This window comes from Rissa tridactyla, chromosome 12, assembly GCF_028500815.1.
Source record: "Rissa tridactyla isolate bRisTri1 chromosome 12, bRisTri1.patW.cur.20221130, whole genome shotgun sequence".
NCBI classification, from domain to species: domain Eukaryota; kingdom Metazoa; phylum Chordata; class Aves; order Charadriiformes; family Laridae; genus Rissa; species Rissa tridactyla.
In genome coordinates this window covers 3890457-3906301 of record NC_071477.1, presented here as the reverse complement: position 1 = coordinate 3906301, position 15845 = coordinate 3890457, and the positions used below count along the sequence as shown (strand labels likewise).

The window sequence follows — 15845 nt, the reverse complement described above, 5'->3', positions numbered from 1 at the left end:
ACGTGGTGCAGCGAGATATTAGATTTGCAGGTCTGGCTGCCACCAGATGGAGCTGAAAACGAAGCAGGAGGAGCGGGGTGTGCGTGGGGTGGCCGGGGCTGGCGTGGGGAGCCGCGGGGTCCCTGCGGAAGCCAGTGGGGCTGGCAGGACCGCGGGCGTCACGTGCGTGGCCACGAACCATGGGTTTGTGACAGGTGGTGTGGAGCGGGGGGGGACATGGGGACACGGGCCAAGCTGGCGCTGCCCACGGCAGCTTTTCCTTCCTCCTCCACAACTCCATTAAAAGCCGATCCACTGCTTGGGTTTGCCCTCCCGCACGGTCTGCTGGGGTTTGGCATTTCTCTGAGTCATTACTCACCGTCTAAAAGTAGACAGAGTTGGTGGGGGGAGCCCAGATTTTCTCATCGTCTTCCAGAATCTCAGCCTGGGCAGGGCACCCAGCTCCCCCCCACCCAGAATCGACCCCGCTACAGGGACCGGGCTCTTCCCAAAATCCATTCCCCAAAGGCAAAGGGTCCCCACTGCTTTCCGAACCCCTCCGAGGTGGGCATTGCAAACACGTGTTGTCGAAGGCATTCGCCTGCTCTGGTTTCAGCCTGGCACGTTCCCCCTTTGTGGGTTCAATTTGACCGAGTGGCATTCGAAAACAGTGTCGGGCCAACGCGACGCATTTGAGCTTGCTGCTATTTTTAAGGTCCCACCCTGGCTTTTGAAGGGTGAGGGGGAAGCAAAGCTGCTGGAGGGAAAAAAAACCATAATAAATAAATAAATCAAAATTCCCCAAGCAGCAAGAGGCAGGCAAGGAAAAGGAAATATTTCTCATGGCGGGGCTGCTGCGAGGGCTCCTCGGAGGCGGCGGGGTGGCACGAGGGACGCTGCAAGGGACGAGGGCGAGCGGAAAGCACCGGCTGGTTTTTTTGCCCAAAGATGTGAGTTAATCAACAGTCAAACCACGGAGGCAGGAGGCAGCTGGGGAGCAGAAGCGGGGGGAACGTCTGTCCCTGGGGGGGTTTGGTGCCATGGGAGACGAGTGCTTGCCCCTCCGAGAGCAAGCCTGGCAGGGGGGGATGTTTAGGGAGGGGTATGGTATATAAAAAGCCCCTTTGTTTGTCTCGCTTCTGCTGCCCAATGAATCCCTGATATCCCACCACAGCTGGGCAGCACGATGACCCGAGACAGGGGAAATCAGCTGGAATCATAGAATCGTTCAGGCTGGAAAAGACCCGTAAGATCCTTGAGTTAACCCAACACTGCCAAGTCCACCCCTAACCCATGTCCCTCAGCGCCACGTCTACGCGTCTTTTTAAATCCCTCCAGCCGCTTCCCTGGACAGCCCGTTCCAATGCGCGACAACCCTTTTGGTGGAGAAATTTTTCCTAATATCAAATCTAAACCTCCCCTGGTGCAACTTCGGGCGGTTTTCTCTCATCCTATCACTTGTTACTTGGGAAAAGAGACCGACCCCCCCCCACCTCCCCCGCACCGCAGTGGGGATGGAAACAGCACTAAAATAAACATGCTTGGCTGTCAGGTGCGTTTTAACATGTCTGAGTGCTGCCAAGGGGCAAAAAGGCCCCAAAAGCACCAGGCACCCCACGCGATCAAGGCGATGCCGAGGTCTTGGCTCCCAGCAATGCCATGAAGCTGCCTGGGAACTCAGTCTGGTGGCGGGTATCAGGCTCTCCCTGGTCTTTTTCACCTCCAGCAGAGCAGGAGCCTGAGTTTGTGAGACTTTACAGACGTTCAGAAAAATCGCCTTTAATTCAGCAGGGCTTCTTCAGGCAGTTTTGCTCCGCTGGATAGGGAGCCGCTGGCATCAGGGCAGCCACTCACTGATGCTGCGGTCACGGCTGTAACTCCGACTTGCCCGGCAGCAATGTGGGAACCTTCACGTAGTGTCCGAAACAGGCATGGAGGAGCACCGAAGTGCTGGGGGCATCGCGGCAGGCGGCCAGAGCTGGGTCAGGCCAGGGAAAGCACCCACCTGAAAACCAGGGACGGAGGATTGGTGCCTTTGCTGTGCCACAGCCCGCCCCCCCCCCCCAGTGTTCCTGGGGACAGTCGCTGGGTTTGACCCTCTGCAGTCACGAGACCAACAAGCAAACACAGCAATATTGACTTTACCTTTGTGCGTCCACACTTTAATCTGCTTGTGGGCTTGGAAAAAATATTTCTCTCTCCAAAACACGGGGCTTCGGCTGGGAACCAGCAGCTGATGAGACCCCGCTGCTCCCCCGAGGCATCCCCGGGGGCAATCAGCAGCCAAAGGGGGTTGCCGGGACATGGGAAGACCCCGGGGCAACACTTGCTGGTACGAGCCAGTCCCACAGCCACCCTTCCCAGCTCACCAGCCAGACAGCACGCCCCGTCTTGCCTTCCTCAGAAAGGAATTTTTTTTTTTTTTTGCTTGATTTTTCTGTGTTTTGCAAACTTTAGAGGCTGCCACGTGCCTCCTGTGATACACAGCCATACGCTTGTAGGCACAACGCCTCCCCCTATCCCCCAGCAGTTTGCTGCCCCGCTGGAAGTCACGTCATATCAGCCGTGGGGTGACGTGCTGACGTGGACATGGAGGTGACCCCAAGGGTGCTGGCAGCCTCCGGGGTCCAAAGTGTCCACACAAGGCTGCTGATGACCTTGGTGAACCACCCCCCCCAGCCATTCCCTTTGGATGCAACGCTTCCGCAGGGGCAGTGGAGGTCCCAGTGCTGCCCCGGCCCCTCCTAGGGACAGAGGGGACACAGACCCCGAGGACAAGGAGCGCTGCCTGGAGATGCAGAGCTCAAGGAAAAGCTTACACAACACTTTTCCCTACAAGAACCAAGGAGCAGGGCTGGAAGCGACCCTGGATGCCCCTCCAGCATGGATGAAAAGCGGAGCAGCCACCTCCCCCCCGCCAGCTGCTCCCTGAACCCGGGTCTGCCCTTCGCCCCTGCCCGCACAGTACAAAGGGGGGTACAAAGTCACCGCTCAGGGGTCCCACAGCCCCCGGCTGCCATCGAACACCTGGTGCACACAGGGACTGTCCCGTACCCACTGCTGGGGCTCAAAGCAGAGCAGAGCAGGAAGATTTGGCACCTTTAAATCGAGCCCTGCCAGGGTTTTGTTTGCCTCCAGCAGGAACAGGAGGAACAGGGACCTTGCCCCCTCGCACGCTGGCACCTGCAGGCTCTTGTTTTCTCAGTGCTTTAGGAGGAGCACGCCCCAGCTCTCAGGCTGATCGGAGAAGGGTCAAACAGCCAGCTGACTAATTCAAGGCAAACATCAGCCAAAACACTGCTCAGGGCAGCACAGCACGTGGGCCAGCTGGGTGCCAGGACTGCCCAGCCCATTGCACCCCCTGAGCTCCATCCTGACACCAGACCCACGAAACGCGAGCCCTGAGCGAGCCTTATTTCTCCCTTGGTTATGGAGGGCTGACTCTGCACCCAAATCCTTCCCCCAGCCCTGACCAGACCCAGGCGCTCACTCCTACCCCCGCAAGGCATGGGAGCAGGGCAGGGCTTTGTGCTTGGGGTGGAAAACGAGTTCAGCGCCAGCAGGGACAGGCTGTGCAGCCAAGGGAGGAGGAAAAGGTGGGGGGAGGCATCTGCAGCATCACAGCAGCCCGTCCGGATCTTGCTCACATGCAAAACACACACGCACCAGTGAGTCACTGGCACCACCACCACCGTGCCAGCCGGCGCTACCAGACCCTGTGGGAAATGCTGCGGTGGGACTCTGTGCCGTGTCCCCATCCGTCCCCACCGACATCTGCAGCGCCGCTCCGCCTCCCTCCCCGGATGAAGAACAGCCCTCAGGGTTTTAAAAGGCTGCTCGACTTTATTAGTTGCCATTGTACAAGTACAAGGTAAATAAAACGTGTTACCGAGTCTGCGCGGAAAGGGCGTAGTTGCATTAAGAAAAGAGTAAAAAGGCTGGTGTGGGAATCATCAAGGGGGTTTGCTGTGCTTTTTTTATCACCTTTTTTTTTTTTTTTATCACCTTTGCCTTGGAGCAGCCTGCCTACTCTACGGGGTGAGGGGGGGGAAGGGGCTGTGCCCGCCGGTGTGGGGAGCAGCTGCCCACCCGCTCATGCTGAGGGCCCGGAGCTGGGCTCACTGGCATGGCGCCGCCGTCCCGCTCCTGGGGCCGGCACCAAGCCACACGCCATCGGTCCTGCTGTCACCCGCAGCGCTCCCAGGCTGCAAGAGAGAGCAGAGGAAGGGTCAGGCCATTGCGTTGTCGCCCTGCATTTATTTTTGAGCAAAGGAGGGGGTGCCCCTGGGCATGAAGGGACCCTTGGGTCAGGATGCACCTTGAGGGACGTCCCCCACTGTGCTGTAATGGCACTCCCCTGCATCACCTCCTCCTAGGAAAGCACTCACCTCTCCGGGGACTCCGACACGGTTGTCATGGCCGGCTGAGTCGTCTTCCCAAAGAAGAAGCTGGCCCACCAGTGGCCGGGGTCGGACTTGGGCAGACCTGGGGGAACACCACATGCCAAGGAAGGTCCATGTCAGCGCAACCCAGGCAGCCCCGCTGCCACCCCGGTCTCATCCCACAAGGAGAGGCCGGGTCACCTCCAGTAAGACTTGCACTGGAGGGGCTGGCAGAAGAATCCCCTGAGCTGGCACAGGTCGCACTTACCCGGGGGGTGGGGGATGACCTCCCCAGAGTACTCCGAGCTGCCGCAGGAGCTGTTGCTGGATGTGGAGCTCAGGCGCCCTGTGGAGAAATCGTGGCCATCAGAGCCACCCCTGACCCTTGGTCGTGCCATGAAAAGCAGAGCACGGTCTTGATGTGGCCGTCCCTGGGGCGACACGGCTCAGTCTCGTCACTACCTCCTTCCAGTACTTGCCCAGCTTTAGTGCCAAGTCAATAAAAACCACTGGGAAGGAAATACACTGGCGAGGTTACGAGCTGGCCAAGAGCAGGCTGCAGAAAAGCACCTGAACCCCTCTGCAGGAAAAGACTTGCAATCCCAAGGACATTATTTAATGGCTTTGCATCTGTATGCAACACTTGGGACGCCTTTGCAGATGACTTGAGGCCAAGAAGATGCAGATTCCTGCATATAATCCATGCAATTTTAGTCCAGCTGCTACAAGCCTGCTCCTAGTTCCACCTCAAGGGGAATACTGTAATTCCCTCTGGTTTAGGCAATCCATTAAACCAGAAAGCCTCTCCCCTGGAGAGCTACCGGTAGCTACCATTGCCCAGACTGGCTTTGCAGCTCATTTCCACCAGCAACAGTGCAAGATGCATTCGAAGCCATCACCTCCCCTCACCTTAACAAGTGAAGGAGTCTGCAAGACCCATCTCCAACTGGTACAAACTGGGCAGGGGCTGTGGTAGTCCCAGGGAGGGTCCGAGCAGCAGGAGGGGACGGCTGCTGGCTGCCCTCCTTTCTCAGCAAGGAGCCTGCCGGCTCTCCTTGGGCTCTTAAACCTGAGCGTCACCTCTGTCGGAGCCACGTCCCCTCGAGCCTGGCAGGGCATCCTGCCCATTTCCCACCTCCCCGAGCCCCCCCCAGCCCCCGGCGCACGCCCTTACTTCTGTGGTAGTTGTGCGTCGCCATGAGCGAGCCGCTGGATGGGATGGATGCCATGGTTCTCGATCTCGGTTCTTGTGCAGATCTAAAAACCTGCAAGCAAAAAAGGGGGCAGCCGTCATTGCAGGGGGGCCTCAGCGCAGCCCCCACCCACCCAGGGCCTGACCTGTACCCACACATGAGTTTAAATGCTTTAAATGTGATTTTTCCGAGCGATTTGTGATCCCACCAGCGGCATCGCCCTGGCTACAGGGGTCAGTGCTCATGGTGCTACACATGGTTCAAACCCGCAGCTGCAGAGCTGAGCCAAAATAATTCCCTCGAAAACAACTGCTCGCAAGATCACAGGGAGCAGAGGCCTGGCAAGTCTGCACAGCACCTTTCCCACAGCGGTTTTTTTGCTTTCTTGCAGAAATGCTGTTCCCTTCGCCGTACCCACGCCGGGGAGTTACGACATCCCCAGCAGAGATTGCATAAGTAGCAAAGGAGCGTTCAGCTCGGGGCACACACCGAGGAGGGGTTTTGTGCGAGGGGTTCCAGCCCCAGCCTGTCCCCAGCATCACCTCCGCCACCCCCCAAGCCGGGGGGCAAAACTCCCAGCCCTGCACAACGCATCCCCCTCCCCTCCATCCTCCTCTCCGGGCAAGAAAATCCCTCTCCCTGGCCCCAGCATGCCCAATTCTGAACTTGAAAAGTATTTTTCTCCTCCTGGTACAAAGCACCCCCCGCCCCCTCCGGCTAAGACGCTGACTCTTCCCACACCCCACGGTCTGACCCCCCCCCTTTCTTCAAGCAAACTCCAAGAAGGCCCAGACAGCCAAAGGTGCCACTTGCCAGCACAAGCCACTGTTCCCTGGGCCTGCAGGAGGACGCCGAGCCCTCCCCGCCATCCCAATGAACAGCAAAAGCACCGACCCGGGCTGTGAGCCGAGTGCGGAGGGAGGCACCCCGCGCCCCGGGACCCCCCCTACCACCATCCCCCGGCTGTCCAGCTCCTCCCCAGCTCCTGATGAGGCCTTCCCTGGCCTAACGATGCGCCCACTTGTTGGGTGTCCTGCTACAGAACGCCCTCCACGCGCCCACGGCCCCGTTAATACAGTAGCCCTTGGTGGGGAAACTGAGGCACGGAGCCCTCTCCCAGAAGTTTCACCCTAACTGGGTGCAGCCTTGCAGCTGACCCTTTCCAAAGCAACCCCCACCCACTCCCCACATTGATACAGGCTGCCCCGTTACACCCCCCTTCCCCGACACCCGGTCGCAGCTCACCTGGGCCTGGGCGGCGGGGTCCGGCGGGCGGGCACTAGGGCAGCGGGGCGGCGGCGGCGCCGCCCGGGGAACGCAGCGTCTGCGTCCGCTCCGCACCGCACGGCCTGAGCCGCGGTGCTGCCGGCTCCGCCCCCCGCCCCGCCGTTATATCCCCTCTGGCCACGCCCCCACGACATCTCCGCCAATTGGGATGTGGGGGCGCGGCAAGACACGCCCCTTCCCCCCGCGGGGGGCGGGGCCTCCGCGGGCAGCGGGTCCGCAGCGCCGAGCACCGGCCGGGCGGGATCGGCCGTACCCGGGGCGGGGGGGGGGCTTCAAAATTAGAGTATAAATGAATAGATAGATAAATATGTGTTTGGAGGGATTCTGAGCTGGCTGGGCTGTATTAATTTGGGAGAAAAAAAATTTATTTTAGAGGAAAAAGCCTGCAGCAAGGCCTAACTGCAACCCACACCGAAATATGACTCAATATTTGCGTGCCGGTATAACGTACTATATGGATGGTGGTATATAAACCACTGGTATTGCAGGGTACGAGTCCTAAGAGCCAAGGCAGTGCCGAATCTACAAAACTACAGAAAATTGCTTTCTGCATGGAGTGAAAATGTGGCTGAAAACACAAAGTGAACCCACTTTTAGGTGTCAAAACACTCAGAGCCTCGCAGTATCTCCACAAAGGCAGCCTGATATTTGCTATAGCTAAAGCTGTTTATTTATTCTCTCTCCCAAATTCAGTAATACTTCCGGGCAGAGCTGCAGGCCGGCACGCTCAGGGTTTGCAATAAAATTGTTGCAGTTTGAGTGCAACTGCAGGAAACAACGTTTTTGGGGGGCGATGCTTTAGGCATTTTAGGCCATTTTAGGCCAAAGACAGGAGGGAGCTCGTATCCCAGCCTGGGGTGGTTCTGGCACAAGCTCTTGGTGCAATGGGGTTCATTCCTGCCCCACTCTGTGATTTTTGTTATTAAACTGGAGTCACCCCTTACGTGCCAGCTCCAGGAGAGGCAGCGCCGGGTCGCTCCAGGAGGACATTGATCTCCCCACGCAGCTCGTGAGGCTGCAAAAGGGCTGAGCTGCCCTTGAGGCTGTGTTCCTCAGCCCCCGCCCCCGCATGGGGACACCCTGGGTGACCCATGTCCCCAGTTCCCCCCACCTGTCCCATGGCACCGGGCAATACTCCAGCCATCACCACTGGGACGGGCGCCTTCCCTCATGCACAGCCCATGTGGATGCTCCCAGGAAATCGGCCGGGACAGCTTCGGGGAAAGCCTTGGCACCACAAGGCTGTAAATAAATTGTTTATTTACCCCAGAGGTTAATAAACCTCAAATAAAAACAATTAATTGTTTTATTTACCCCAGTGGTTTAAGGACCAACACAGGAGCATGCGTGATCCAGCTCGGGACCAAGTTGCCCCAGCCGTGCCTCAGTTTCCCTGTGGGTGGTGCCGACTCAGCTCTTTCCAGGGCAGGAGTTGGCTAAAGGCTGCGATGGACTTTGAATACACAAATACCGACGGGCAGTTTAAACCGCCACGCGGTTGTTTTCATGCCCAGCATCCAGCTTTGCTTTTGTGCCTCAGGATTAGGTTTGATCCATGGTATAATTTCGGGGTCCTGGGTACCCCCAGGCCAGCCTTGCTGGCTGCAAACCACAAAAAGCCCCAGGGAGTGAGCTCAGGAGGTTTTTCTGGCCCAGATGGGAAAGATAGAAAGGCTAAAATTTGGGTGCTTCAGATCTGAAAAGTCACTTTTGTTTTAGAGAAGCTGTGTCGTTTCTCTGGTTCCTCCTCAAATCCTTCCTGAGAGATGTAGCCCTGTACCCTAAATCACTCTAATAATCTTCAGAGCAATAAAAGTATATTGATAGAGAGATTATATTTTATAATGGAGTATATTCTCCCCAGCGGGTACAGGATGGCTTTGTACCCCACTGAGTCTGAGTGGGCTAATTGCTTTAATTAATGATAGAGCAGAGACGAACAAACACTTCCTAGTCCCTTTGCGCAGCGACGCCGCTTACACCCGCGCTTGGGGCTGCTCTTTAAAGGATCAGCTCACACAGCAGATAGCACCGGCGCTCACCCATGGCACCGGGGCTGCACCCATGGCAGCGGGGGATGAATCGGGGCTTCGTGGGTCCAGGGGGGATCGGTCTCCTCGGGCGGATGAATTACAGTCTCCAACAAAACCTTCCTGCTTTGCTCTTCACCCCAAAGCCAAATCCGTTTCACCTTAATGATGCAGCGGGAGCAGCAGCAGTGGGACGGAGCAGCCGGGGCGGACTGATGGAGCATCCAGCCTGGTTTCCCAGGATAAAGCCTGTCCTGGGTGTGTTGAGAAGAGGAAGATAAATTTGCTTTGTATTGATCAGGAATCAATTATTTTAAAAGGAAGCAGATGACAAGATTTGGATAGATTTTTCTCTTTGATTTTCCTCTAATTAGAGCCTCTGAGTTGACTGCAACTCTCCTTACAGTTTGCTTTTGAGCAAAGTTTCCATGTTTTCCTTTTTTTTTTTTTTTTTTTTTTTTTAATTAAATCTGGCTCTCCGGCCTCCATGTTACAACCAGCTTTTGTTATCTGCTGGTTGTGTGCGCCGTTGGGAAATAGCCTTTCTTGTCACATTTCATACGTGGCAGAAACATCTGGCCACCAGCAAAGGCTGCGGAGCCGAAGGAGCTGCTGCCTCTGGGCTCTGCCAGCACTTGGGGGACATCGCAGCTGGGTCTCAGCTAACGCTGGGGCGCCCCAGCGCCCCACCAGTGAGGCTTAATGCTGCTGTCAGATTCCCTCTGGGGATGCGACATCCCAGTGGCTTCAGGAATTCGGTGAACGGTGAGAAAGCCGCCCAGCAGCCCCTTCCCCACCACCCTGCGCCGGAGCAATTCCCACCACCGGCACGGCAGAACTGCAGATTGGAGCTCGCTATAGCGCTGCAGGGCCTGATCCTGCTCCGCTGGGGGTTTTGCTTAATTCTCCCCCTACTGAGGACCGCACGATGGTGAGGAGGGAGCAGGTGCGACCTGTGCTCAGCCTCTGCCCTCCTCCTCCTCCTCCTCTTCCTCCTCCTGCGCTGCGTTTTCCCGGCTGCGTTGCTCCGTGCCGGGTTTGGGATCCGGGCAGCGTCCGTCCTGTGCAGGCAGCTGCTGCCACCTATGGATAAAAAATAGCCAAAATGTTCACCCCAGACGCTACACGGGGGCCACCAGCTCCTCTCTGCCCTTTGCAGCCGCACAGAGGTCAGAGGAAGAGCGTTTGCGAGCTCAAACCCATGGTCGCGCCATGGCTCGACACAGGCAGGAGTCTGTGCCACCTTGGCAGGAGAATAAGCCAAAGTCGGATCGGGGCACACACCACTGTCCCCGCAGCGCCGGGAGCAGCGCTGCTCTCCTCACCTCCAGTTTGTGCCAAGGGGTGCGGGCATCCAAGGCTGATTTCCCAAAAGGCTCGGGGAATGGGCATCAGCGCCCCCCAAAATTTTGAGTCTGATCTGCAAATACACACATTGTGGAGAGAATGAGGCAGAAAGCCACAAACTGCCTGATTTGCCTATGCAAAAGGAACATCTCCAATCTGGAAAGAGCAGTGAAGAGAGATGACCACTGCTTGTTGTAACCCAGAGGCTTTAGGTGAACTTGGTCCCACGAGTTCCTGACTTTTGGCCCATCTGTTCCTTTGGGAAAACCGGAAAATCGCCCTGCAGAAACCAGCAGCGGCGCTGAGCAGGATCCATCTCTCTACAGAAAACTCTTAGAGCAGCATCTCCATCGTGGGAGTGAGGGAGATTTCACTGCCATCATATGCAAACAGATTCCACGCTAATATAAATCCTTGGGCTTTGATGGGGTTGGTTCAGCAATGAATTTTCTCATTAAGTTCCCTGATCCTTATTTTTCCCTCTGAATGCACCCGAAGCTTATGCTGTTAGCCAGGTATCTCCATTAGCAGCCCTTTGACTAAAGCGATCAGAAGATACAGGCAGGCAGGGCTCTTTCAGCTCAGTGGCCGTGGTTTAATAAGAAAAGCCATCCCCAGGATTAGTGCAGGCTTTTCCTAACTCGGAGATGCGCACGGCTGCCAAAACAAACACATCAAGCTCTTGTAGCTTGATACGGCACCGGTCGCCTTTGCTGTAAAACCAGTGTGGTCCAGGAGCAACCCAGCATCCTGCAAACAGCACTAAACCAGAGGGAAGAGGTGTCTTATCTCACCTGGGCTTGACCTAGATCAGGGTCTGTCCCCTCCTCGGCACACGGGGAGATTTACAGGATCAGCTTCTCGCAGCCCCCGCAGATGCTACATCCAGGTGTCGGAAATGTCAGGGTGTCCCTAATGAGATGCATTTGAGGTGGTGTTTTTCTCCTCACCTGGTGCTAAAAATGATTTCAGAGCATGGAAATGTTCATCCTGGCTGCTTCCCAGATGGACAACAGCTCAGACTGAGCAGTTTTATCCTCCGCATCCTCTTCCCTGCCAGCGGCATCTTGGAGAACTGGAAGAAATAGAGCAGTGACATTAAAATGACAGTTTGGAGGGTGAGGAGCCGTGCAGGAGTTAAACTCTTCCAAGGAAATCCGAGTTTAGGTGAGGAGCTGCTGCCTTTGACCTGGGGATGTGCACCCAAGGGTGTCTTGTAACCCCTGGGGTGCTGCTGAGCTTGGAGAGGTGGGATGAGGGAGCAACGTCAGATGCAGGAGGAGCTGCATCCCTAGGGATGAGTTTCCAATCATTTTATCTCTGAGACCACCACCGCTCTCTCAACCTGGCTGAATTTGGGCCAAGAAGCCTGCGAGCTGCTTGCTGGGGACATAGAGGTACAGGGTTACGTGTGTGTTGTGGTTTCTTAAGGAAAGGGATTAGAAATCAGGCCAGCCTGCCAGGCTGATCTCCGTACTGGCTCCCACCAAGCCCAGCTGGAGGGTGAAAGGTGGCAGACGGGTCCCCGGGCTGCGCGGGGCTCCCAGCTCATCGGGGATTTGTGCCACACGCAGAGATTTTGCTCCCCTGCATCGTTGCAACAGGATTCACAGCTTAAGTTGGCACTGACGGGGGGGGTCAGGTAACGCAGCCAGGGGTGGCCCCATCTCCCCCAGCTGCCCTGATGGCCCCGGCGCCTGGCACCCTGGGGACAGCCCTGCGTTCCTTCCTGGTCCAAATGCGCAGCCTTAGCAACATCCGCCGCTCGTACGCGGCATTTTAATAAAGGAAGGAGAGTTATTAAGGCCGTTGAGTTACCGCTGGGGGAGGAGTTTCGCTCCATGACCGCATGATGGCTGGCTGTTATTAAAAAGTGTTTAAGATGAGAAGCTGTTGTGCTGGGCTCCCAGGTGAACGTGGGCACCGGGAGCCGATGTGGAAGATGCCTCGGCACCCACGACCCCAGAGGCTTTCCATGGCAGAGCTGAGTTTTAGGGGTAAATACCTACAAACACCAGTGCCAGGGCATAGCTGCCCTCGAGTGGAGGGATTTCCCAGTCTTGACCCCAGAACTCAGCCGTTTGGCGGAAAAGGGGATTCTGGAGGAGCATCTCCACAGCGTGCCTGGACCCACGTGCTACCACCATGCCCAGGATGGATGGGGACAATTTTAAAGGCCATTGTCCCTTCAGAATTGCTACCTCGGATCGCCTTGGGCACCCCATGGCTGTGGCTACACCGAAACCCCGGGGGGCAGGTCCCAAAGGTGTGAGCAGGACGGTGGGTCCTTGGGTGCAAGCCCACCCTGCACAAGGCATGCTGCTGTCCCAGCAGGGGTGACACCAGACACCATCCCCAGCTGGCCGGCTGGCTGGAGGGCTTGGGCATCTTGTTATCGCTTCCAAAGTTTATTTTTAAACCTCTGGCTCCGATTTAAAGGTATCAGCAGCATGTGCTGAGTGCAGGACCTCAAAATACTCCCCTTCCCCTCCCTCCCCTGCTTTTCTGTCCCATCATTTCTGTCTTCATCTCCCCTCTCCAGGTCTACAGCACGAGCGTGAGCTGGAAAACCTTTAATTTAATGAAATCTTCTCCTGTTTGGTGCCTTGGGCCGTGATTGCTGCCAGGCAAACACACGGAGAGAGGCATGACACGTCAACACGGGGGCCTGGAAAGGTTGACCTCAAAGCCAACCTCATGTAAACACGCTCTAGAAACCTCTGGGAGATACAGCGGGGAATCCCATCGCGTCTTAACCCCAGTTAAACTGGGGTTTTACTGAATTGAGAATACCCGTTTTATGTGCTCCAGCACTGGCACTCAGGTTTGCCATGGAATGCATGTTGTGTAGACAAGGAGAGGATGGCCCGGGTCTTGGTGTTTTGAGCTTGTCTGCTTCTAGCAGACAGCAAATGCCAAAACATCTGGGTGCAAAGTCTCTGCAAAGCCTCCAAAACTGGTGTGGAAGGAGCTGGAAGCCTGAGCATGGGAAGAAGGAAACCTAAGAGCGTTCACCCCATCCATAAAGCTGCCCTTTATGGAAGGACAATTCCTTTGTGGAGGACAACTGCTGCCCTACACGCCTCTGATCTGCTTTTCCGATGGCTATTGCATGAGACCAGCATAAGACGCTGCATTTCTGCTTTTCAGGGAAAATACCTCTATTGCTTTGCCCGTGAAGAAGGAAGGAAATAGCAATTTGTAGTCATTCCTGTCTCCAGCCCTGGCTTTTCCCCCGCGAGGGCAGGGCTTCTGGGACGACATCAGGGCAGACATCCCTCGTGGCTGCTGGATGCTCTGCCCAAACCCTCGCCTTCAAAGGAGACCTGATGCATTTTACAGAGACAAAACCACAAGCGCTCAGTTAGCTGAACGCGTTGCTCACGGGAGGAAACACCCCCAGCGTGAAGGCAAATCCAGGCAGGCAGCCTGGGGTGTTTGCATCCCAGATACATACAAATTACCGGCACTGCGGATTATTCACTCTCCCGGTCACACCGTGCAGGGCCTCTTTGGGAAAAAAAAATAATCACAATTATTATGGCTGGACGAATGGGAATTTTAGCACAGCTTAAAGCATCAGATCCTAACCCGGGGGCTGGGTGGGGTGGAGGTGATGGTGAAAGGGGTGAGAGGTACCTGCCACGCATGTGTGCAGCCTGCCTGTCCCTTCAGGGTGGCTTCTGTTTTCTTGAGTGACCCCAAATCATTTGGTGGTGATTTTTGGGGTGGCGGAATCACGCCTAAATAGGATGTACAGGAATTTTTTCAGCTGGGACCTGAGTCTGAAGCCAGATGGATGGAGACGAGGTGCTAAACTTCAGCTGCCCCCGGATTTTGGCTGCTCAGGTCTCTTTTATTTTACGTAGCTGAACGTTTCAGGACAGATTGCCACTGTTTTCCAGGAGCGAAAATAGTTCTAATTGGGCATGATGGTCCACAGGAACCACACATGTTTGGTGAACCCCTTTTTTCCAGGCACCGGCCAGACCTGGGCACAGAGCTGTGGCTTTAAGCTTCTCGGAGGCTGGGCGTAAGGTGGCTTAACCCAGCCAGGATTAGCCAGGTCCCCCAGCCCTCCCTTCTACTCGTGTCTCCTACTATTTATAGTCCGATGGCCCGGCACACTTCATTTTGTTGCAGAAGTAAAGCACAGTGCACTGCCCATTTCTCTTTTCCCTGCCTGGGAAAAGGGATAAAAATCCAAATTCTCTTTACTGGAGAAAGAATGGAGAGAGGAGAGCTCCGTCAGGCACTGCCTTGGCCCCAGCAGGACCTGGGATTTACTCCGTCTCCACGAAGGCTTCATTAGCTTCCAGGCTGCCTGCAGCCCTTGTATAAAAAGGGGAGATTATTTTTTTGGCAAAGCCCTAAAATACGGATAGGAAGAATAAGGAATTTATATACCCACCCCTCCTAGGCGTTATCGCACCTAATGTCCATCCCCAGCACATCCCAGACCCAGGGTAACGCTACTGCTCCTACCCTAAAGCAAGGCTGGGTCAATCCCTTTAAATGCTGGGTTACGGTCTTCCTCTTGGAGGTTTATTTTTCCTGGCACTCAGGGATTTTAGGTCGCGCAAGGAATGCTGCATAAAAGATATCTTTCCTATCATGTTTCTAAGAAAGTACCAGTGAACTGTAACATTCATGAAAAAAATAAAGTCTCTCTTTAAGCCTTAATGTGAGGTTAGTAGCATTTTAGTCTACATGATGTGTCAGTTTTTAACCCTTAGACTGTGAAGGTAAGAGTACCTTCATGAGAGTACCTAAGAATACTTGATTTAGCTGTTACGTTCACTGGAAGGATGGTCTGGGCCCTAGAAATGGCCTGGACTGTAATTTAATTCAAAATTAGCTTTTCTTTGACCTATATTTGTCTTTGGGACACAGAAAATTTTGCATTAGCCTTGTAATTTCACAGTTGACACAGGTATAAATATTCTGACCACTACATGGTTATATTTTTTTTTATGCAAAGAAAATGTCGTGGTATTACCAAAGGAAATTACTTGTGGTTTCCTTGTCCTCCTGGGACTCGAACCCCATCTCCCCTTAAATGAGGTGTTTTTAATAAACCACAGATTCCTGAGCAGCAAATATACGCGCTGCAGGTGCAGAAATCTGTTTTGCTCTCCTTGTCCCTTGCTTTGCTGTTTGCTCCTGGGCTAACGCTTTTCCACTGAGGCAGAAATGTGGGTTGGTGCCTGCGAGGCTTTGCCCTGGGACGTGTTTGCCCCGAGTGCCGTGCAGGGACCCCTCTCCTCCCAGCACGTGTGGGAAAACAGCCCTTTTGCACCACTGGCCTCGCTAGGGATAGAGCAAGGGCTGTGGTACTTGGTGGCCCTGGGCTCCTGTCCCACGCCAGCCCTGTCCCTTCACCCCCAGGCTGACAAGGGGGATCCAAGGGGGTCCAAGCCCCACTTGGCCTCCATCTACGCCACTCCCCTGGACCAGGATTTCCATAAATTCCCCTCTCTTCCAAAAAGCCCTTTCTTCCATCTCCCTCTATGCCTCCATCTTCTTCCTATCCCTCTATCTCCAATCTCTCCTTCTCCCCATCTTTCCATATCTCTCTTGTGCCGTCATCTTCCATCCCTACATCTCTTCTATATCTCCTGTCTCTC

General features: G+C 55.3%; 1 protein-coding gene across 1 annotated transcript; it reads right to left on the bottom strand.

Moving 5' to 3' along the window:
• Positions 1-3802: 3802 nt before the first annotated feature.
• Positions 3803-6926, bottom strand: PPDPF (pancreatic progenitor cell differentiation and proliferation factor). Its single transcript, XM_054218802.1, has 5 exons — positions 6800-6926; positions 5536-5626; positions 4630-4707; positions 4368-4464; positions 3803-4184 (listed from the first exon to the last, which is right to left on the bottom strand). Exons 2-5 carry the CDS (start codon positions 5588-5590, stop codon positions 4073-4075), a joined length of 342 nt encoding a protein of 113 aa, XP_054074777.1. The 5' UTR covers positions 5591-5626; positions 6800-6926; the 3' UTR covers positions 3803-4072.
• Positions 6927-15845: the final 8919 nt, after the last annotated feature.